Source organism: Peromyscus maniculatus, chromosome 21 (genome assembly GCF_049852395.1).
Source record: "Peromyscus maniculatus bairdii isolate BWxNUB_F1_BW_parent chromosome 21, HU_Pman_BW_mat_3.1, whole genome shotgun sequence".
NCBI lineage: Eukaryota > Metazoa > Chordata > Mammalia > Rodentia > Cricetidae > Peromyscus > Peromyscus maniculatus.
The window spans coordinates 9614886-9639159 of record NC_134872.1 but is presented as its reverse complement, the minus strand read 5'-3'; the positions used below and the strand labels follow the sequence as shown (position 1 = coordinate 9639159).

The window sequence follows — 24274 nt, the reverse complement described above, 5'->3', positions numbered from 1 at the left end:
GCCCTAAGCCAGACTTCTGGAACCCAGCCTGGCTTCCAAGGAGAGCAGCTCACATGCAGCTGTTTGGGTCACTGATGAAAAGAGGGCCACACAAGTGTATGAGGAAGCTTAGTATGGTGTCCTTGGATTTGAGTTCCAGACACAAAGTGACTTCTCATGGTCTCCGTCCCACTTACCCTCGATATTCGGGTTCTATTCATTCAAATAATGGCTGGCAATGGCAGGCATGATTGTTCCCTCTTCCTGGCAATTAGGAGCCCATACAGAAGAGTCAGAATCCCATAGAGAGGGGACCGGGGCCCAGCAGCCAGCCTCTGGCCCTGCACACTTCTGCTGGTGGTTCCGCTGTGAACTCCCCACAATGAGGGGGCGCCAAACCGCTCGCTCATCTCCAGTCTGTCTGAAGCGCTTTCCTGCAGCCTCTGTGCACAGTTCTTGCTGGGGTTGTGAGATGCTCCTTTGAAATGTGTCAGGTCCAAAGGAAACGCCAATTCCCCACACCCCGAAAGGCAGTCCAAATATCCAGCAATGAGCTCCACCCATATAGGAGGACTTCTGGTGGTGAGATAAAAGGCAGCCTTCCTCAGGAACTTGTGAAATGGGTTCCCCTTGACCAAAAGGAGTCATTTCCCTTACCTCCAGCAAAAGGGATTTATGGCTCTCCAATTAATATATACCTGTGGTGCCTATCAGCATATCAAGGTCCTGGCTAGCTTCCAGGTAGCTCCCCCCCCCCAGTCTCCTGGCCCTTCCCTCCCCGCAGCTCCCCACCCTTCTTATGACCCAGTTACTCTCACGTTGGAGGCTCTAGCTGGTCTCGCTATTCTTTCTCTATTCCCTCTTCCCTCGCTATTCTCCCTTCTCTCAAGGGTAACCCCGGCTATGTCCAGTCTGCTGGCCATGTTCAGTCTACTTCTTTCTCTCTGTGCTCTGGACTCTTCCAGATCTCCATGGCTGTTCTCTCTCTCTCTCTCTCTCTCAATAAAAACATCCCCCTTAACCACACCATGGGGCAGTCATGTCGTCAGTGTATACAGACTGGCCTTAAGCCAGTGGCCATCAGAAACTGTGGGTATTCTAACACAGGCCCCGTGTGGTTCTACAGTAACAGAATTCTCCCAGGCCTCGGCAAACACGATAATCAAACACCCATTGAGGTTTGGGTGGAGTTGATAGGCTGGGAAACACACCAAACCAAACTTAGTCTCAGCGGCATCCCAGCAAGCACCCCCCAGGGAGATGCAATGCCTGGGAACTTCCTCTGTGCTCCAGCTCGGCTCCATCAAGACACACCATCCCGCAAGGCTGGGAACCGGGATGGCCCACGTTACCTTTCAAAACCAATTTAAAAGAAAATCCATGTTGGGAAAAAAAAAATCCCTCGGAGGAGCGGGCGGCTGTAAAACACACAGTTTTCTGTGTCTCGCAGCTACCGTTACCCTGACGGCAGAATTTTGTAGTCAACTGCCTTAGCAACAATTTTCAGTGAACTCCGAGTCACAAATCTCCAGTAAGAGCTCCCTCCTAGGAATTCTATAGCCTTGGCCCGCCCTCCCCAACAGTTGCTCAGCTACTGTTGACGAGGAGAGGCCCAGAGTGTAGGGGACCCCTCACAGTGTTCCCTTCCTCCTGCTGTTGGATCCCTCACCCGCCCCCAGACTCCTGTATCTCCTCCTATTGACCATCTGAAGAATCTTTGTTTACTCTCTAAACATGATGATGGCATCCAGGAAGCAATGTCACAAGCTAGTCCCGGGAACCTCCCAGCTGAGATGAGGCGCAATGGGGTCAGAAGTCAGCTCTGCTGTAGACTCCAAGGAACCAAAGCAAATACTGATGATAATCAAACTGGTAACAATGAAAAGTAAAAGGCAGTCCCCATGTGAGAACAACCCAGGGCTTTCTGGGGCGACTGTCAGCACATAACCTATGCTATGCAACACTAGTCTCCAAGAATGTCACGGCGTTAGCTCCTTGAAATCAGGGCAACTGTAGTCACCAGAAACCCTGCAGACCTGGCCTATTAAGACTCTCTTGTAGAAATGAGGGAGAGGGAATGTCCTCAGACTCAGAGATCAGCCTGCCCTTCCCGCCCCAGGCCAGCTGTATAGAGATGGAAAGTGAAGAGAGGTGGGACTCCATCATGGCAGTTATGGGGAAGTTGTCAGATCCACGCTGGGTGAGACTTTCAGTTATGTGGCTGCCTTGGGGGGGGGGGTCACCCACACACCTAAAGTAACACCCACCCACGCTATGTGAATAAGAGTCACAGGCTGGGCTTGGAAGGAATCGGTCCTTCCCCTGTCATGGGTGCCTGTCTTAGGGGGAGCAGACATTTGTCTAGGACTTGGATGGGAATGGGTGGGGTGAGGGCGGCAAGCTGTGGGTGTGGTTTAGGACAGGGAACCCCTGATGTGATGGGACGTTATCGTGACTGGGAACAGAACCTGCTTGTGTAGATGATGTGTAGAACAAAATAGGTCCGGGAATGATGAAGGCCTGAATCCAGTAGCTGAACCACGCCACCGTTGGCGCCTAGGATGTGTGACCATGGGTGGTGTATGTAAGACATCATGCTGGGAAATGGTTCAGGGAATCTTGATCTCACTGTGTTCTCTACAGTCTCCAACAAAGCCACCATCGTCCTCCAGAATGGGGATGACACTAGGGATGGGTTCTGGGGTGGTGTGGAAGACGCCAGCTAAGGAATGGGTCTCCACACAGCCAGAGGAGAGCAGTCTGGTGAGGCTTACACCCTTTGACTTGGAATTCCATTTTTGGGGCGGGGGAGGGGGTTGCTCTCGGGAAGTAACAGCAACCAAGAGCTTTAACCACATGCTGGCCCGACAACGACACCATTCGGGTGGCCCCTGTGGAGTAGCTCATTCAATTGTCACAGCAAACTGGGTCACCTCCTGGGTTCACACCCACCCCTCTGCTGCTCACAGCAGCCCACCAGCAGTTTCACAGCTGGGGAAGCTCCTCTGGTGTAGTGTACCGGGAAAACATGGGAAAACATGGGATGCAATCCTGGGTCTGATGAACAATGAGACGGTTACAGTTGAGCGCATCCCCAGACAGAGCACTACTACAGTGCCTCTGGAGACCATTTAATGCAACCGTGGGAACGCTGCTGAGAGGGAGCTGTGAGGAGAAAAAAATGATCAGGCACGACTGTGGGTGAGAAAGGCAGATAGGCGTACACACACACACACACACACACACACACACACACACACACACGAGTGCGCACACACAGGCATGCACGCATGTGCACATACACGCACACTTGCATGAGAGCCCAGCCAATGAGGCCATGGGGTGTCAAGAGTGGCTCCTTGGGTGGTAGGATAATGGATTCTTTTCCTTTCTTCCTGATGTGACACTGCATTGTCCCAATCTTCTCCAATGAATATGTGGGGGCTTTTATAACCCAAGAAAAAGTTTCCTCTCTAGTCTCTGATAAAGGACCAGGTGCAAGCAAGAGGCGCCACACGTATAAAAGTCTCAAGAGAGGAGAAAAGGTCTTCTCCATTTTGATTGGGAAAGAAAACTCTTTGGCATAAAGGCAAGAACAAAAGAAAATTAAACAGTTAACCAGAGGATAGAAGTTGGAATTTAAATAGCACATGGCTGGGCGTGGGGGCCGTATGAGCAGGAGGGACCCAGAGAAAATCAGAAGGGAAGAGGAGCCTCACAGAGTCTCTGCGGTAGAAGGTACGGAATCCAGAGCAGGAATGCCAGTTCCTCCTGGAGGGCAAGCAGAGGGTGAGCGATTTTACAGAGACCACAGGCCTCGAGAGAGCCACACGCCTAATGACCCCAAGAGTGTGCAGACCAAAGGGAAAGAGAAGATGGCCCTAATGGTCACGCTGAGTTCAGAGAAGGAACCCTGTGGATCCACGCCCTGGTGCTCACTAGGAAGGTATCCACACATGTTCAATGTGCCAGAGACCTGAGTGTCCCCGGTGAGACTCCTGGCAAGTCACAGGCCATGGTGCCCAGGCGTTCAGGTGGCTCCTGGCTCGAAGAGCTAAGCAGCCAGGGTCCTTTTCCTACAGCTTTATGGGGCTTTATTGAGAGTGGCCATGATACTCTGAGGCAAGGTGGGTCTGAGGCTGACACAAACCTGCAGCTGTCACCTGGGCCACCAATTCCAAATGCAAGGGCCACACGCGACCTTCTTGGTTGCCATTAATACTGTACCGAGCGCTATAAATGCGGTTTGTAAAATACATGATATTACAGACACGGTGCCTGCTGGCCTATATCTGCTTTAAATATTAGGGTGGTGTACAAATCTGTGAGAAGAAAACAGGTCAGTTGTGAAGACTGTGCAGACCTTTGCCTTACACTCCCCAGCCATTAGGGCTGGGAAGAATGGGGGTCTGGCTGCAAGGGTGGTCTGTTAAGAGAGACTTCTGGGACCGAGTGCATGTGGCTGGTTGTGCCCCACCTCAGAAGGCCCAGGGGTGGCCACACCTTTGCTCTTCTGCCTATCTCTCTCTACAACGGCTCTGCCCAGGTGCTGGGGTTGTGCACTGGTCCAGGTACATGTGTGGCAGAGAAGCACGTACAGGGAGATTGGGAACGTGAATTCTGGTCGGCTTGACCAGCACAGAGGTCTTAGCTCTTCTGAGACTCTGATTTTCCACGTGAAAAGTGAAGACAGTCCCATCTTGGCTACGGGCAGGCTGTGAGAATTCACCCTGGCAAGTGAGAGCTTTTCATATCAACTGCTTGGCTGAGTGGCAATCATGACTACAGGATGGGTCATTTGAACCCAGGGGAGTCTTATCACCTCAAAGACCATTTCACAAGCAAGAAACACCATGGACATGCAGCCTCAGCATGCCAGCCAGCATTTCTGGGAGTTTCCATCCGTGTGGGACAAACGGAGGCCAGCTCCAGAATTCTGTCAACAAGGCTGGGTTTGCTCTAAGTGGCCCACTGACCTCTACTGACAAGTCATTGTGTCTTAGTGTCAGAAGGACAGCAGGTACTGGGGAGCAGAAGGGTTCCTTAGGAAGAACCATCATGCAGAATCAGTAACATGCCAACTGTGGCAGGTGAGCAACCAGTGTGAGCTCCCTCCAGGAGGGCTGAGGTCCCCTCTAGTTCAGCAAGCAGTTTCTAGCTAAAGAGGGCCTTCCCACAGGCCTGGAGCAGCTCCTCTCAGCAGCCAGCCCCCAGGCACATGCACAGGTCCTGGGAGCCCCCAACCCCCAACTTTCAGTGAGGACCACTAGGGCACATCTTGTGCCACATGGTTTTATGCATTATCAACATCTCTACCACCACCATTATCAACAGGTATCAGGGGCAGAGCCAGTCCTCAGGCCAGAGACAGAGCAAGTGGACCTTAGGAGTCTGGTGTCATCATCAGCACCACAGATACAGGCATGGAATGATGGCCTAGATACTGGTCCTGATGCAAATATCAAATGGCTCAGAGCTCAGGATGCCAGATCATGGGCTGTGACTGAAGCCGGTTTAGCTGCTCTTCACAGGGAAGGGGGGTGTCTCTCAGATTTGTGCTATGTTGCCCCCCTATGATGGATGAACAGTTCAGGTCTGCCTGGCTCCCAACTGCTGGTACCCAATGCTGCATCCTCGGAGTGAGTATTGATTTTAGCTCCTTCCTCCAAGGAGAATAAACCAATTCATGGTCCTTTTACTTTGTCCATCATAGACTGATTCATTTACTAAAGCTTTTCCAGCTATTAAGCTTTTACATAAGCCTCTGTGGGCTTGTCAGGCTCTGCCCATCCCCAAAGCTGCCAGAGCCCTTCAGGCTGGCTGCTGGCTGAGTGAAAACCAGCTGGACCACTTTCCTGAACAGCCAACTCCAGAACAGGGGCATCGCCTTCACATTTTTGGAGGGGTTAAAAGGTGGTGGTGGTGGGTTCTACTGCCTTTTCAGTGCCTCAGAAACAAGTGTTTAATATGACAATATTTAATATGGAAAAGAGACCGGGACCAAAACACATAATGACATGTTCACCTAAGAAAACATTGCAAGCTGTCTATATATTATTGTCTGTCTATCCATCTGCCCACCCACTATCTGTCTTAACACCTATCTCTCCATAATCTACTCATCCATCATCCATCTACCAACCCACATATCACCTATCCATCTATCCATTATCTATCCTAATGCCTACCTCTTTGTCCATCACCTATCTTATCTACCTCTCCATCCATCCACGTATCCATTCATCTACCCCTATTATCCATTCTACCTACCCACTCACTATCTATACTAATACCTATATCTCCATCCATCACCCATCTTATTATCTACCTCTCATCCACCCACTTAGCCATCACCCAGCCATCCAGTGTATCATCTATCTAGTCAGCCATCCATCATCTAGCCTAACATCTACCTATCTATTCATCTACCCATCGGCCACCTTACATCTATCCATCCATCCATCCATCCATCCATCCATCCATCCATCCACCTACCCACCACCCATCCACATCTGAATTTCACCCCCAATTAATATTTTACATGTAAATTTGAGCACACCGCTCATTCTGATCCGTCTCTTGCTTTGGAGTGCTTAGCCATGACGTTACATCCAAGATGGTTACAGCTCACCAGCAGGCAATCATGCTGTTTTGTTTGCTAAAATAAAATCTGTATTAGTCCTCATTTCCCTTTCTAATGCAGGAGATGTTTTTCTGGTCGTTGCATTTGAAAAAGAGTATGAAATAATAACAGAAATAACATTTATTACTGTGTTCCAGATCTATTACTAAATTATCTTTAAGAAGGGTGGGGGGACCTTGGCTCTAGGTGCGTGATCACACACGTGCTGGAGTGAACGGACCCCACTCCCAGCCCTCAGGGTTCCCAGCACCTGCCCTCTGGCCCCATCACTGCTCAGCCCGCTCCCCACCGGCCTGGCTTCCAAGCTCACAGTCAACATTAGTTTCACCCGTGTTTCATGGTATATTTCTAAATATAAAGGCTGCCTCTTAAGACAGACCCAGTGTGATGAGTGCACAGAAGAAAATTCCTAACAGTCTCCCTGGTCAGGTCCCAGTACGGAAAGAGATGGATTGTGGGTGGGGCGGCCGGGGTCTCCCTCTTCTCACCATTTACTAACACACATGCTACTTCTGATCCCTAAAGTACCCCTCCAGGCTGGATACTCCAATATTGCGGACTCGAAGGCTCAGAAAGTTACTTCCCCAGAGCCACACTGCCAGGGCTTAGGGAAAGAAATGAAGGACAATCTACAAGACCGAGTGATGTCCCGCAGAAATGTCATCCAGTGACTCCTGCAATGACAGCCATGAGCTGAGCAAGTCCACAGTGCACTGTGGGAGCAACGGGGTCCAGAGGTGCCTAGATCAGGAGCTGATGCTCTGCACATACAAAGAGTAGCGGCCCCATCCTGTCCCAGGAACCCCCATCCCCGGAGAGGTCAGGAAATGAAAGATCCAGCAAGGCCACTGTGTGAACCAGCTTTCCCTTCCTGGAGCAAAGGCCCAGGACGGCCAGCTTACAAAGGGGACATGTGCTTTGACTCAGGGTTTAGAGGTTCTAGCCTGCAGCTGGCCAGCAATGAGGCGGCATGCTCTCAGGACAGACAGGCTCGTCACTGCTCTCTCCTTGTGGCTACCACACGAAGGGAAGAAACACGGGGCTACTAGGTTCCCAACATCTCCTTTGAGAGCACACATACCCAATGGCCTAAATACCCCCCATTAGACTACACCTCCTAATGACCCCTCCAGCTCTCGAGGATATCCCAGGCTGGGGACCAAGCCTCCAACACATGGGCCTTTGAAGACTTGTATCCAAACCACAAGGCTCACTAACCCAGCTGATGGAAGACATAGTTCTGAGGTGGCATCCCAAGACTTTCTGATGCCAACTCCACCTGCTTCCAAGTTCTTCCCTGAGCCTAGGATATTGGACTCCCACCTGGCCCAGAGGAAATACTTCACCCTAGAAAGAGCCAACTACATTGCAAAAGGAGCCTAGTATCAGGGCTCCTGGTCCCAAGCCCTCAGCATCGGACAACGGGTGGATTCTTGGGGGCTTGAATCTGCGTGGCTACAACGGGAACCCTCGGAGTCACTGGAAGTGGTGGAAGCCAAGCAGAGGTCGGTGTTCATAACCACACGCCCAAAGCCTGAGCCACATTCTCATCTGCACTGATGTCCTCCTAATCCCGGCATCCAACAACGTTCCCTCCATGACCAAGTCTCTGCAGATGTAGTTCTGAAATGAGGCAGTCCTGGATTACTTAGGGGTTATCCCAAGAGTCCTTATACAGAGAGGTAGACAGAGACCGACATGAAAAGATGATGATATGAAGCAGGCATTTGAACATACTGGCTTTGAAGAAGGGAGGCACGAAGCTATTGCAGAAGGATACTGGCAGCTTCCATGAGCTGGTGAGGTAGGAAAGGCTTTTGCAGGGATTTCAGAGGCAGCACAGCCCTGGTGATACCTTGGCTCAGGTTCAGGGAGATTGAGAATTTCTGTCGTGTTAAAGCCAGGGGATCATGACCAGGACCCCGTGGATTAACTTCAAGTCCCGACTCTAAGGAGGCCGGAATCCTTTCTGCAGGTGACAAAGTTCTGAGGATAAGATAGGCATGCACCAAAGACCAGAGCCAATGAGAGGGATACACAGGGAGCCGGCAGAGGCTCAGGGGCCAGCGCGGGCCACTCCCGTGAGGGCTGCTATGAGCCTGGTGGGAACAGCGTGAGAGAGAGGAGGTAGAAGAGCCTGGCATCTATGGGAATCCCTCCTTGGGCAGCAGGGCAAGGGCACTCCGACCCCTTGAACCTCCTCTAGCTCCCCAGGTTGCCTGACCGCTGGCAAACTCTATAATCTGCGTCCTTGCTTGTATCCATGCCGGTGTCAGGCTCCTGGGCTTGGGTTTGTCTGTGGTGCGCGATACACTCATCTTTCCTGTCAAAGCTCTGGGTCGCTTTGCTTTTTTTTTTTTTTTTTTTTAACACTTCTCTCGTCTGAAGCCGATGTCACAGCTATAAATAATGGATCATAGGAGTTAAGTGGAGAGAGAAAAAAGAGACCAAAAGACTTTTTTTAAAAAGGCTGTGCAGAGCTCAGGGCATAGGACGGGTTTGTGGAGGGACATTGCTGGGACTCCTCTGATAACAATCTGGTGGCCTTCTCCCTCCAGGGGTCCCCTATAATCCTGGCTTCAAGACAGCACCCAAGAACAGAGCTGTAAGAAGATGAGTGAGAAAGGCTGAGGATGGAAAACGGAAGGTCTGACAGGGGCAGACACTCCCCTGTGTAGTCCTCCTCCAGCAGACACTCAACAGAGAGCTTTGAGACCTCGGAACACGCTGTGGCTTTGAAGTGTTGGCCACCCGCTGAAAGCTTGTCCCCAGCTGAGGAAGGCATCAGGAGGTAGCAGAACCTTCAGCAGATGTGGCCTCACTGGTGGAAGGTCATTGGGGGGCGGGGGAGTATGCCCTTGATGGGGACACCGGGACTCCAGCTTCTTCTCTGTCTGTCCTCTGCTTCCTGCCCTCCAGGAGGCGAGCAACTCTGCCCCACCCTACCACATGCTCCCAACCATCATGCCCTGCCTCTGCATAGGCTCAAAGTGATGGGGCTCAGTGATCGCCACGGCAACCTCCAGAAACTTTCCTCCTTAGAAGCTGCTGCTCTGAGGCATTCTGTCACTTGATAAAAGGCTGGGGATGATGGGAAGCAATGGATTCTGTCATTCCCAGCTCCAGTGGGAATGATCTAGAAGAGAGATTCCATCAGAGCCGCAGCGGGAAGGGCTGTTAACTCAATGAGCCCAGAGCGGAGGCAGACAGTCTTTATGATCCCCTTGGGGTTGAGAAAAGGCCAAGCAGCATGGAAGATGGTCCAGAAGGGGGACCTGGAGGATTCAGGGAGGTGGTGCCCTGAGGCTCTGAAGAAGGCTGCTGTGTGGCTGGTATGGGACACTTGCTGGGAGCTGAGGGCTTAAGACCTCAAACCAGAAACTCCCATGATCAGAGGTCCCAAGACATATCTGAGAAGCAGACGGAGCTTTCCTTCCAGTGAGGGGCTGGGGATGGCTATGAGTGCAGTGGGTCCCTCCCATGCCACCCTTTGCCCATATAGCTGGCGTTACTGTGTATTGCTTTCAGAATAATTTAAAACTCCCTTGAAGTACTCTACCCATCTGTCCAGCTAAGGACAGTGTCCACACTGGTCCTTCCTTTCCCATCCCACCTGTTGGTTAAAACGTCATTGCTGCTCCTTGTGGCCGCCTGTGGTGGCCATGCCGACAGAGGAGAGTGCTGGAAGAGAGTCACGAGCCATGGTTATCATTTAGAGCTTTATTGGGAAGGGGGGAGAGGGAGAGGGAGAGAGAGAGAGAGAGAGAGAGAGAGAGAGAGAGAGAGAGAGAGAGAGAGAGAGAGAACAGACGGAAGGAAGGAGCGGAAAGGAAAGAGAGGGGTGCACAGAGGGCCCACCCGCTTTTTAGGCTGGGACACTGTCGCAGGCTGATGACATAATTAAGGACAGAATCCTTACATCACCCACCAGGAGCTATGACATCTGTCCCTTTTGACACCAGAGGATGGTCCCCCTTCACTACAGATTTGGTATCTGAATAGATAGACCCGTAGGCTAGTGTGTATCTGGGGGTGGGGGCTCCCCAGAACTTTCTTGGCCTGTCTAAGCTACAAAACATTCTAGGTATCTGCATGTTCCTTATCGGGCCCTCCCTGAGCTAAGAGGGTAGAGAGACCAAGTCTACACAGGGAGAGGTCCTGGGTAGGAAGGCATAGGTCCCAATATGGGGAGAAACAGACATGGGCAGCCTGAGCCACAGGACAGCAGGGAAGCCATCACAGATGGGGGGTGAGGGGCGGCTTGGAGACACCGTGAACCTCTCAGGCCACAATGACCCTGGTGACCTGTGCGCCCTTTCCTTCCTCTTTGTCACTTATGACTCCAGCCTCCGGAAGATGGAAAGGTAAGTGCTGGCTTCTATTTCTCTAAGTAGACACTGGGGACTGAACTATGTCCCCCTCAAACCCTGGCACTCCCAGCACCTTAGATGGACGACCCAGAGACAGGGACTTCCCACAGGTGATGGAATTAAAACTGTCATGGTGAGACCCTTCTACGAGACAAGCAGGACACAGATACACACATAGAGAAGGATGTCTATGTAAGGACACAGGGACGTACTGTTTACAATCCAAGGAAAGAGGCCGTAGGAGGAACCAGCCCTGAGACACTATGACCTTGGACCTTCCATCTCCAGGACTCAGTTTCTCTGCTGAAGCCCCCTGTTAGGGACGCGCAGACATGGAGATGCACTCTAATAAGAGATTCTGGAGGCTGAAGGCAATCTAGGTCAATCCTCGTGCTTCCTGGCACCTGGTTTACAGTCCTGCTGGGCCAGTACTGCATGCTCCCCTCCACAGTCCGTGAGTTGGGAGAGTTCTGGGGAAACTAGTCTGTGGTCCCTCACTCCCCCCCACCATACGGGGAGCGGTTAGAAACCCTGTGCACCTTGTGCTGGCACTGGGGTCCTGGTGGAAAAACGGCACCCCGATGACAGGAGTGGTCAGCACCCTTGTGGGCTCCCCTCCTCCCTCTCACTCTCTCCCCACTTTGGAAGGACATGGCCTAGACCTCAGAGCCTGAGGATCCTGTGGAAGCTATCTGTACTTCTCTCGGGCCATGGGCACACCCTGGACTGGGGACTCCTTTTCTTGAGATCCGCACTGCCTACCCTCAATAGAGGAGCCCATGCGGTGTCTGGCGGCTCATGGCGGTTGGAGAACTCCCACTACTCACCAAGGGCATGGCTTTCTCAAAGGTGAGCTGAATCAACCCAGCAGACATCCCTGGGTGTGCCTGGTGCCTGGCTCTGGCAGCTGGAGGTTTGGAAGCGAGTGAGAACCACATCCAAGGGTGGGGTGACCTGGCCAGTATGGCACCTGGTGACTGGACATAGGGTGTGCCTATGTCCACCCACAGGGCTGCCTCGGGAAGGGCCCTAGGGTCATGGCTGGAGGAAGCAGCCAGGAGGGGGGACCCTGGGGTGGAGCAGAGGTGGGGTGTAGCCTGAGTGAACGGAACTGGGAAGGGCCTGGCAGGGAAAGCCAGCTGCTGGGTTGGGCCTCACTTGGGCAGTTGGCCCATGCACACTCCGGGCTCGCTGCTGTGGCTCAGTTTACCTTACACTTGTCCAGGGAGGGTTTCCACTCAGCGGTGCACTGTCCCCTGCAGGTATGGCCCTCAGCCTGACCGAGGCCAGGGTCACTGACATGTCCACCCACATCACATGGCCTTTGAGAAGCCCAAAGATGTCCCTGAGGGACATAATCTAGCTCATGCCTAGAGCTTACATCACTCAGTTGGAGCCATGGATCCACAGTGTTTGCTTCCGGAAGCGAAGTCTGACACTCAGAGAGGAAGTGTGTATATGTACTGTGTGTGTACACATACATGAGTGTGTGATTTGTATGTGGATGTATGTAGTGTGAGTCTGTACATATGTGTGCAAATGTGTCTATGTATGTGTGTGTATGTAATGTGTGATTTGTGTGAGGCATCAGTTTGTATGAGGTATTGAGATGAGGTCTGTATTTATGTCATATGTGGCATACATAATTTATGGGACATATGTATTGGGTAGTGTATGAGTGTGTATGCACAATGTGTGGTGGGAAGGTATATATGGTATATGTTCATGGTATATGGTATATATGATATATGAAAAAGGAGTATTTATGTGATGTGTGTGGCATACACGTATGTGGTGGTGCACGTATGAAGTATGAAGATGTAATTTGTGTTTATGTGATGTGTGGCTTATGTGGTGTGTCATGTGTGAGAGCACTTATCCAGTGAGGGGCTGGCTTCTGCTCCCCATGCTGTGACTGTCACCTGTACAGAGCCTCTGCCCTCCATGTCTACCTGCTCCCACGTGTCTGTGCTGCCCCCCCCCCCCATACATTGCTGTGGTGGTCTGAATGAGAAACATCCCCATAGGCTCATGTATGTGAACACTTGGTCCTTGATGGGTGGTGCTGTTTAGGAAAGTTATGGAACCATTAGGGGGCGGAGCCTTGCTGGAGGAAGTGTGTCACCAGGGTGGACTTTGAGGTTTTGTGGCTTGGCCCCATTTCCTGTCTCTTTCTACTTCCTGTGTTGGATGAAATGTGCTGTCTCTGCTCCTGACCACCAGGCCGGCCTCACAACTCCCCCAGCTCGACGAACTGTGATCCCTCTGAAACGGTGAGCTAAGATGGTGACCCCTCTGAAACGGTGAGCTAAGACAAGCCCTCTTCTTCTCTAAGTGGCTGTGTTCTGTCACAGCAGTCGATAAGGAACCGATCCACCTGTGCTGTCTCTCAGGGCCCCTCCCTGCACCCGAGTCCCCAAACCACTCCATCAGCCCTGGCCGTGATGGTACAGACATCACCTCTCACACTGGCTTCATGGGGCTCAGCCTAGACATGGGGTCCAGGGGGAACTTGTCCCATAGACTCTGTGGTGGTTTCAATAAGATAGTCATGCACAGTCTTGGGTGTTGGAACACTTGGTCCCCAGGTAGTGGAGCTGTGTGGGGAGACTTAGGGGGTATGACTTTGCTGGAGGAGTCACATCAACGGCGTGACTTTTAAAGTTTAGGGCCCCACACGACTCCTAGTTTGTGTCTCTCCTTTGTGATCACAGTTCAAGGTGTGAGCGCTCAGCGTCTGGTTCCTGCCACCATGTCTGCCGCTTGCCTCTACGCCTCTCCTCCATAATGGATTCTCAGCTCCCTGGAACTGTAAGTCAAATAAACCCTGCTTTGTATAAGTTGCCTTGGTCACAGTGTTTTATCACAGCAACAGAAAGGTAATTAATACAGACTCCCGGTGGCAGCGTGGTCACTGGCTGGCTCCACAGTCACCGGCGCTAAGCTGCGGCTTTCCTGTCAGTTAGCAGCAGTGACGCCCTCGGCTCTCACAGCAGTCTAAGATATGTCCAAGCACACACAATCGCTGATGTTGAGCCTTTAATCACAGCTTAAGCTTAACGGAGCCCTGCAAGACCCGCACGACACCGCTCCAGGCAGCGGGCTGGAACCGCGTCCTGTAACCCAGCCTTCCGGGCCATGGCTCATTAGGAATGTGAGTTCCCGGTGGAAAGACTGAAGCTCCCCAGGCAGTAATGCCAAGGGCCACCTTTCTGGCTGGGTGTGAGGCTAGAGAAGTTTGAAAAGACTCTGTGGAGAAAGACGTCACGGGAGACAGCTTGAGGGACTGGTTACCATCAATGATCTCTTTATTAAATAAATAAATAAAATCAGCTATATGCAACTGGCTGCCTGACTGCAAACAGGCCCAGGTGGCTACACCCGGACACTTGTTCTGGTGACCTCTAGACTGTCAGCTCAAATCACCTTGGAGGAGCAAGCAGCCTGTCCACATGCCAGAGTCCTGGGCGACACAGACCTTCCAACCTCCCCCACTCCACAGGTGGGCTCTTGCTTTCCCAAACCTTCCACACAGGCCCCTTCACGGCCAGGCTGGCTTGGCCTTTGGAGCCATCACTCAGCCCCGGGCAACGCTTTCCGTCTGCGACACAAAGGAATGAAACCGAAACCCACAGCCAGGGAGCCAAGGTGTGTTTTGTTCCACCCGAGCCGATGGCCGAGCTGTCCTCCCCTCAAGCTGAGTAAGAGACCCTTATGGCCACCCAGCCACCAATGGAGTAGAGCAGAGTGGACTGTGGCTAAGCCAGGACAGGTGTTACTGAACCAAAAGCCCCTGGCAGAGCAGCATTGAGTGATCCTTCATTCCCCAGAGCGAGCCTGGACACGTGGCCTATTGTGGGAGCAAAAGGGATACCGGGGCCACTCACCAACCCAGAGTGAGATGATGGACGGGGGTCGCTCTCAACCAGGCATGGAGACTGGATCTCCTTAAATGTATGGCACAGATAAATAAATAATAAACAAGTAAAAATAGGGACACTTAGACACACCTTCCGAGGGCCAGCCATGAGAACAAGCAAGCATGTCTAATGTCCCCAAAGCACGGACAGACAGTTCCCTTTTCTCCTGTTCCCTCACCGATGGAGATTTTAAGACACCGAGAGGGCAAAATGTGTCCAGCAAAGCCGCACAGCAAAAAAGGTAAAGGAACATCTCTGTCTGTGCTCTCAACTGTGACGTCAGAGTGCCAGGGGATGGGCCGTGTGTCGTCAGAGCCGCATCTACCCGCCCATCCGACGCACTGCGGGGCCTTCTCCATATGTAAGTCCCAGGCTGACCCTGTGTGTACTAGGAAGCAAATGTGGGTCTAACAAGAGGCTGGAGACCACCAGGTAGGGTCCCTGACTGTCTGCTCCGATGGGGGACACTGGCACGCTGTGGTCTATCTATGTGGTGGACACTACTTAGCCCTAAAGAGGAAGGTAGTCTTGACACCCACCATAGCCCGGCAGGACACTGTGCCAAGTGAAAGAAGCCAAGAAAAGGACACATACTGCAAGATTCACCTGGATGAGATCCCAACTGTGGCTAAATTCATGGAGACTGGATGTCGGAAGAGGGAACCTAGGCCAGGAGAAGGTGGAGAGTCCGTGTTTAAAGGAGACCACCAAGCTTCCTTTCTGCTAGAGAAAGTGCTAGTACAGAATGGACGTGCTGGCTACTTGGCACGTGAGCTATCTTAGGGCCGCTGAGCTGTGCATTTAACCATGTTACATATAGTTTATCGCAATTTTAAAAATTAGATAGCCAGTCTAAAGGGCAAAAAAAAAAAAAATAGCAACAGGAAGTTTCTGTTTGGGACAAATGTTCCCAGTGTGTGACTGGAGAAGAGGTGTAGAGGTGTGCAGGGTGAGAGGGAGGGGCTACATGCTACTGCACACTCCCTGTGCCTCCAATGTGAGCACCAGCTGCCTGCACTCAGGGTAATCTACAAGGCAGGAGGCACGATGCTGTGGGCTATCAGAAGTCATAGTCACATCTCAGGCCCCAGTATCAGTCAGGTCACAGACTGTGTTTTCTGTGGATGGAATTACCAGGCTGCAGCTGGAGTCCTGTGCTCAGGGCAGGCCTTGAAATGAGGCAATACAAAAGCAGTCCGTCCAGACAAGGACCCTGCAAGGAGGTGCTTCCCTGGTGACTCAGTCAGTCTTCCTTATCAAAGACACGTCCCCCCGCCACCCCACTTCATCGATCAGGGGTGTGGCTTGCTAGGTTACTGGCAGTCTGGTGACTGAATGGGAGGGGGCTTTTTCCATGAAACGAGAGGCCATGGGGCAATGCCTGCCACTCGGGCAGTAAAGCCCTATGAGCAGAGTCCAGCTGGGATGCCCTGAGGTGCTCCCATTGTTGGCACTGGGACCGGGCCCACATCATCTCTCATTTGCATGTCAGTTCCACGGAACTGCCTGGACTCCATGCTCTCCCTGTGCCCTTGCTGGACTCCCCCAATGACGAGAGCTGTGTTCTATACATTTCTGAGGCCAGACGGGCCCTCACTCCCAATGCACTCTGGTGAGGTCTCCAGCCCCTTGGCTCCGAGCATGAGTTAGTCTCAATAGGTGTAGTAGCTCCTATAAGTCAGAGATGGTCCTGTCTTCCTGTTCACGGCTGCGTTGGGTCAGACTGAGTGGATGTGGGAGAACTATAAAGATGAGTAGCAAGGTGGCACCACAGCTTCTTCTGGGACCACAAAGCCGTCAGGTCTGGGGTGTGAAAGGTACTGAGGAACGAGGCCACCCTGGCCTGAGGAGCAGCTGGACACCACCGAGTTTCCCAGGTGCCCAGCTGCCCCACGAGTCGCCAGCCTCTGCAGAGTCCCTCTGTGGGAATGCCACCACCTCCCCACTTCTCTGGAGGAGGAAGTGACTTTCACATCTTGCCTGGTGAGTGACTGTCAACCTGACACAACCAAGAGTCACCTGGGAAGAGGGGGTCTCAAGGGACAGCCAGATCATACTGGCCTGCAGCCGTGTCTATGGGGAGTGGTCCTGATTGTTGATTGATGTGGGAGGAGGGCCCAGCCAGTGACACGGGGGTCAGATGGGCCTGGCTTGTATAGGGAAGTGGCAGAGCGGTGTGTGATGGTGCATGCCTTTAATCCCGGCTCTCTCGGAAGGCAGAAGAGCATGAGGCAGGGGAGGTGAACCAGTAAGCTGCATTTCTCCCTAGTTTTTCTCCCTCAGTGACGGACTGGGACCCAAAGCAGAAACCAAATGAACCCTTTCCTCCCCAGGCTGCTTTGGGTCATGGTGCTCATCACAGCAACAGCAACCAAGCCAGGCCACCATCTTCCAGGCAGCAAGGGCAGAATCAAACACTGCAAGGGACCAGGGACACCGTTCTGCATCCTCCAAGAGCAGAGCTGTCTCTGTGCCTGGGGGCGGCACCAATGTTTCCAAAGGACTGCAGGCCATCAGCAGTCACTTCGAGACAGTGTCAAGCTGGGATCAAGCCTACAGCATCCCTTCCAGGTCAAGGGTCACTGGGAATGTCTGGTTTAAGAGGAACCTCAGCTCAAAGCTGGGCACAGGAGGAGGGGCTGGGGTCTGCTCCCTGATTCCTCAGCGACCCCCTAAGGTCCTCTTAGGATACTCCCACTGTGGTGTCCCATCAGGCCCTTAACAGTGGCTTGCTTATTTTGAAAGAAACTGAAAGTTGGGGTGATCTTGCTTATCTTCACAACCAGCTCTGATCCTGGCAGAGACCCAGGAGCTATCTTAGGCCATTGGCCAGGATGGACACAGAGTTGGCATTCAAATGGCCCCTGCTCCTCATTCCTCCCTCCCTAGCTCCACACTGGGCCCCTGGAGGATGAGGACTCCCCTTTCTTCTAGCTCACTGCACTCAGGGAGCCAGGCCCATATTTATTTAAAGAGTCTAAGTTATAAACGTATCATAGGAAGACAAACGGATTGTTCTGGAAGTGCTGAAGGCAGCCAAGGGGAGCCGCTGAACCTGCTCTGAGGAGGGAGAGGGCAGCTAAGCCAGAACCCACAGGACAGAACCAGATCGTCCGGCCATAAGAAGCATGTGGCTATGAGTGGGAGGAGGCCCCACAGAGGCAGTATAGCCACTGTGTGTCTGGATGGGCAGGCCCAAAGTGAAAGGGCAAGACAGACTATTCTAGGGCAGGACAAGGCCATTGAACCAGAGGACACTGTAGGAGGCGCCATGCTCATCACAGGACAAGGCTGAGGCAGGAGCATTCTCCAAACAGTAGAAGGTGGAACCATTGAAGAGATGGAGGCACAGGCTAGGAAAGAAGGCGGAGTTCTTGAGGGCCTTGGGCAGCTGTAAAAGGCACAGGCAGGGCAAAGGATGCCAGAGAAGCAGAGAGAAGGGAGCCACAGTTCCAGTGAGCAACCGAGCAGGGCATGCAGGGCTGAGGACCCTCAGTGCAGAGGGCTATACCGGAGAGGACATCCTCAAAGTGGAGACAGCAGGTCAGAGTCTGCCAGGTCCACAGAGGCACAATAGGACCAGGCTGGGTGGATCCCAGGAGTGTAGTGAGAAGTCCCAAGCAGGCCTGGGTACCTTGAGCTCTGGATTCCAACAGAACCAAGGCCAGGCAGCCACATCCACAGAGACAAACCATTTCAAACAGGGACACTGACCAGCTAGCTTCCTCATGCTGCTGTGCCCCGTGGCTTTTCCCATTTAGAACAGAAACAGCTCAGCAAAACTCAAGTGCCTGTTTCCATAGTAAGACCTGGGTTCCAGCTGTGGAGATGGGCTGGGACAAAGCCACAGGCAGTTTAGAGTGAGTGGCTGAGGGGAGGCGCTTACTAGACCAGGGCCAGGCTCCAACAAAGGCTCCCAGGCTTCCCCCTTACCCAGCTACTGGCTTTTCAATCAACCCAAGGCTGGTTGGCTGGAGGCCTGGAAGGCTTTTTATGCTTTCCTTACAAGTCTGCAAACCCAGGCAGGGCTGAGCTACCAGGCAGGGACCCTCTGGCTCCCCAATATGAATGTCTCATGCTGGTCATCCCTAAGTGGGTAAGCTCAGAGCTCTCCTCCCCCATAGATAAGATAAAGGACCAAGGACTGAGGTCTGGGGGCACGACTTGCCCCCCCCCTCCCACCTCCAGTGAATAAGCCACAAAAGGACATAGGAAGGTCCTCAGAGTAAAGATGGAGGGGACTGAGTTCCTAGAGAGCAGATCCGTCTCCCAACTCCCTGCTTCTTTAATGGCCTACTTGAGGACCTCCTGGTCCCCATATGCGCATCCTGGCAAGTCGAGGAACCACGGGGCAGGAATATAGGGACGTGGCTGGACAGGTAACACTGCCCCTTGGCCATTGGGAAAATTCGAACCCAGTCTGTCCTAAAGGCTTCCAGGTCTGCAGGATGGGAGCCTTCCCTACCCTCACAGAGGAAGGAAGCCAATCCACAGACCCCACCATGGCCCTCTGTCACATCTCAGCCAGCGGGAAATAACTTAGGGTACCTACCATTGGTGAGTTTCCCATCCCCAGACCGGAAGGGCTGTGATTGCTCACACAGGCTGACGACGTGCCTCGGCATCATCTCGGTCATGCTGGCCCCTAGCCTCTAACATCCAGCTTTAGTGCGTGGCTCACTGGCTACCTGATCGACCTCATCTGTCTAAGCCTCACAACAGCAAGCCCATTCTTATCCCCACCGAAGAGCTGGGCAAACAGACACACGTTGAGGCAGCCAACCAAAGCAGAAATGGGAAGTGGAGGTCCTGAAGAGTGGGACCCTGGGGACACGTGGGGTCCCACCAGGGGCCCTACAGGTTTTGCATAGGGTTTGGGAGGACAAGCCCCCCTGAGCCCTCTGATCTTCTACATGAAATGTCCCAGAGATAGAAGCCAGGATCCCCCAGATTCTCACTGCCATTCCCATTAGAGAAAGCCGGGTATTGTGTGCACTTGGAATTGTGTGCACTTGGAATTGTGTGCACTTGGAATTGTGTGCACTTGGAATTGTGTGTACTTGGAATTGTCTCTGTGCACAAAAGGCAGCACCGAGCAGGGGCCAAACTGCTTCTCCAGTGCCTTCGACTCCCACCCTGGTAAGAACAAGAGGTTCTTCTCCCTAATACCAGCCGACGCCAGTGTTAGCAATGCAGTCCCCTCCCTCCCATGTCGGCCTGAAGCTGAGATGGCCAGGAGTTGGTAGCAAGAGGGATAAAGGGCTGAGATAACACAGGAGTCATGGGCAAGCCCCTCACCAAGAGTGATGACTGCCGTGGCAGAAATCGACAAATGCCTTATCTCATCCCCAGGGCCCAAGCCTTTTCCTGGGAAGTAATAGTGGTTTGTTCCTTGACCTCCCATGAAGAGGAGATGAAATGGATAAATGCAAACCAGAAATGATTGCATGCCGGAAACTTTCAGATATGCCCAGTGCCTGGGAAGAGGAAATACTCGGGGCTAGTGTACAGGTCTCAGCCGGGTGGATGGGTGCAGGGCTGCAGGGCGTGGAGCCCGAGATGTGAACACACACACCAGGAAACCCGATGGCCTGGTTCTCACCAGGCTAAAGGTTCACCTCAGCACCTGGTGCTAATGACAGGGTGCCCAGGATCAGTGATGGGCTGACCGCATCGGCAGGGTGGAGGCCCCCCTTGCTCCACCAGCCTCTGCCCCGTGGTGTGAATGCAAGGGTGTTTATGAGCAGGCAGAGACAGAGAGAATAATGCCTCTTGTGTTCTGCGATGTTCCAGGCACTGTTTATATCTCTCATTTACTTCTCATTACAGTCTATAAAGCAGATCTGGTGATCCCTTCACAGACGAGGATGCCAGCCAGAGCACTCAGCATCAGGTCTGCCTCCACCCAAAGCCATGACCTTCTAGCCTAGTGCAAGTGCCTGCCTCCACCCACCCCAGGGTTGGCTTGTGGGTGACCTTTCTAGAGGTCACTCAACTTCAGGTATGTCCACTGGGAAAGCCCAGCTTACCCACAGTGACAGACCAGCCTGCCAGACCCAGAACTTACTTGGGCCCTCCTAACCCTTTCTTCTACTGTCCACTGGTTGCCAAGCTGCTCTTTGAGGACCTGTGGGGAGATTTGAGGAAGAGCCTGCCACCGCTGGCCAGGTGACACCTCATCTTTCCTCTTTAAAGGGATAAAAGAAGGCCAGCAATGTAGCTTAATAACAGTGTCTGCCTGGCATGCATAAAGCCCAGGGTTCCATCCCTTGCACCAAAATCTAAAGAAACAACAACAAAAATTCTCATTTGGTGGGGTAGAGAGAAAAAAAAATGCATGTGTACAGATATGTGCTTTGTATGCACATTGTATACACATGCATGCACACATTTGGCTGTGTGGAGTTTATGCCTGCATGTGCCCATGTGCACGTGTTTGTGTGCTCAAATGGGCTGTAGCAGGAAGGCACCCAGTAGAGCCCTTCCTTCCTCAGGGAGGAAGAGGAGGATCGTTACATCTCAGGAGCTGTGCTCCAGGAGTCAGGAACTGGGATCTCGCTGGTCCTGCATCTGAACCTGCACCTGCCCACCCTGCTCAAGAGGCTGACCACTGACGCTTGCTTCCCAGCCCATCCCAAGTCACTCCGCCTATTCAAAGGGGCCACCTAGGAGAGGGATGGTACTTCCCATTTTTCCAGCATCAGGCTGAGGGCGGAGGGTAGGTTTCTCTTACTGATGAAGCCAACCAGCCAAGAGGACACACCTGAGAACAGAGGCCCCGTATCCATCAGGCATCCCTCCTTGCCTTCCTTGGCCGGGTCTACAGCAACCTGCCCGGCTTCCCTGAGATGTCCAGCTGAGGTCCAGGAGTAATTTCCTCACAATGGGCTTTTCCACAAGCACTTTAGGGGGAGCTAATGAGACCCCCCTCCGTGCGCCCCCCACCCCCGAGCTTAGCTATTGTCCCTTTATCAGTATCAACAGAAGTCAAGGGCACTCTGTGCCCAAAGAAGGGTCTTTAGAAGGGGAGGGGCCACGGACAAAAGGGGTCCGTGGCGAAGCCCTCTCCTTCGTGGCTCAAGTTGGTTGGGAGGGCAGTGTACAGCAGAGCCGAAAGCGGCCATAGGACGCAGCGGCAGGAGGACCCCCCCCCCCCGCGCGCGCCCCGCGCCGCGACTGTCGCCATCCACCTGGGACCTGCCCCGCGGGTCTGCACCGGCCGGCCGCCGAGCCTCCCGGGGCCCTGCGCGCACGGCGGGCCGCCAGGATCAGCTCCGTCCGTGGGCTCGGAGCCCGCAGTGGGGACACCTGCGCTTACGAGGGCTCACGGAGGCCGCAGGGGAGGGGCGGGGTACCTTCTGGATGCGTCCATCGATGTCCAGGTAGATGGCCTTGGGCCGGTAGCTGGAGGAGCCGGCCCCCATCGCGCCCGCAGCTGCACTTGGACTTTTTCACCTTACTTTCTCTCCGCGGCCACCGCGCCGGGAGGGCGGGGGCGGGGGGAGGGGCGGGGGCGGCCAGCCAACCAGAGCCGGCAGCTCGCGGCCTCCGCACGCCCCTCCTCCCACGGCGCCGGCCTGCCCCGCCCTTCCAGCCCCTCCCCTCCCCTCCCCTCCCCTCCCGTCCCTTCTTCAACCCCTCCCCTTTGTCCATCCTCCTCCTTTCTCGCCAGGGCTCCTCCCTCTCGCCTCTCCCCCTCCTCACTCACTCGGTCTCCTTTCCCCTCTCCCACTCCCTTTCTCCGCCTCCCCTTCTCATCCCGGCCTCCTCCCTCCCAGGCTTTCCCCCATTATTCCTGTTTCCCCGGCTCTCCGCTCTCTCCCCCCCTCTCCGCCCCCTCCTGCTCCCTCTGCCCACCTTCCTCTACCTCTCTTTCTCACCCTTTCTTTCTTCCCCTGCCTCCTCCCTCCCTCCTCTCCCCTTCCCTCTTCCTCATCCCAGTCTCACCCTTCCTCACCTATGTTCTCCTCCCCCTTACTCACCATCCCTTCTCACTCCCCCACCTCCCTCTGCCCTCCCCCGCTTTCATCTCTGCCCCTCCCCTTTCCTCCTCTCCTCCCTCCTCACTCATTCCGGTCACTTCCTTCCCTTCTTCTCCCGCTTCAGTCACTCTCCCACCTCCTGTCCCTGCCCGAGCATCCTGTCTCCCTCTCCTCACCCCTGCTCTCCCCTCCCTTCCCCTCCCCTCCCTCCCTTCCCCTCCCCTCCCTCCCTTCCCCTCCCCTCCCCTCCCCTGTCTTCTCCTGCTCCTCCCCTCTCCTTCATCTCCTTCCCCATGGGAAGGCAAGCCCCGTCTTCCCTTGGATTCCTGTCCCCGTGACAGCCTGTTTCTAAGTGTCCTCTTCGTACATGTCCACGTTACCCTTTAGCTTAATCAGAGATCACCCCTACACACATGGTCACTCAGTCCCCAACAGTCCCTGGGCTGAGAGCTGCGACCGGGGACCCACGGTGCTGGGAAACCAGCCTCCCCGCCCTGCGGTAATGGCCACCCTCACTTAATTGGAATCGGAAGTGGGGAAAGTTCCTTCCCCCAGCTGGCTGTGCATTCCTGGAAGGGCCGGGAGGCCGCTTCCCTGGCACCTGGAGTTGAAGGTGGAGCCTAAATTCTCCTCTTTAAGCTGAGGGAAGATTGCCAGTCCACTATCTGTTGGATGCAGCACTTCCCTTACACACACACACACACACACACACACACACACACACACACACACACACAGAGTTTTGCTATTTTCCATGGGGGTTGAGGGCCCGTGGTAAGCAGGAGAGGAGAGAATTCCAGGTCTCCTTAGCCTCTGGACACAATTCTCTGGGGCTTTCCCTGTGGGAACAGCTGGGGGAGCGGCTCTGGGTTTGTTTCTCTTGGAAGCCCCCGTCAAACCGCTGGAGAAGGCCCTTATTGTTTGTCTTAAGTGGATTTCCAGCCACACTGCCCATCTGCTGGTGTCTGGGTTGCGCTGGCTGAGAACGCCTGGGGCTCCCTGTCCTAGGGGCCTGAGAGGAGCCGATCTAATCAACTAGCCAGATCGATGGCCCTTTCTGGTCTCTACCTGGTGGACAGCCATTGGCCTTGCCCAGTCCTCCAGACCAGGGATGAAGTCGGGGACTTCCCAAAGCAGCATGCACTAAAGCCACAGTTACCCTCACCCTCCCTTGGCTGTTACCACTGGGAGAACCCCAGGAGCAGTGACCCATAGCCCAGAGGGTGGAGGAGGCTCAGAATGCCTGCTGTGCAGACTCTGGTGACCGCCAGGAGGTGAAGGAAGTGGCCACCTTCAGACAGTCCAGCCCCCACATCACTTCAATAGTTCTAATCCACCCAGGCTGTCTGGCAGCCCATGCCCGCTCCCCCGGTGCAATGA

General features: G+C 53.7%; 1 protein-coding gene across 2 annotated transcripts in view; it reads right to left on the bottom strand.

The window, feature by feature from the left end:
• Pde9a (phosphodiesterase 9A) overlaps positions 1–22423 on the bottom strand; it is a 95594-nt gene extending 73171 nt beyond the window's left edge. For both annotated transcript variants that reach the window (XM_076558478.1, XM_076558479.1), the window contains exon 1: positions 22268–22423. In XM_076558478.1, coding sequence (XP_076414593.1) covers positions 22268–22336 — 69 coding nt within the window. In that variant the 5' untranslated portion in view covers positions 22337–22423. The remainder of the gene's footprint in view (positions 1–22267) is intronic.
• Positions 22424–24274: the final 1851 nt, after the last annotated feature.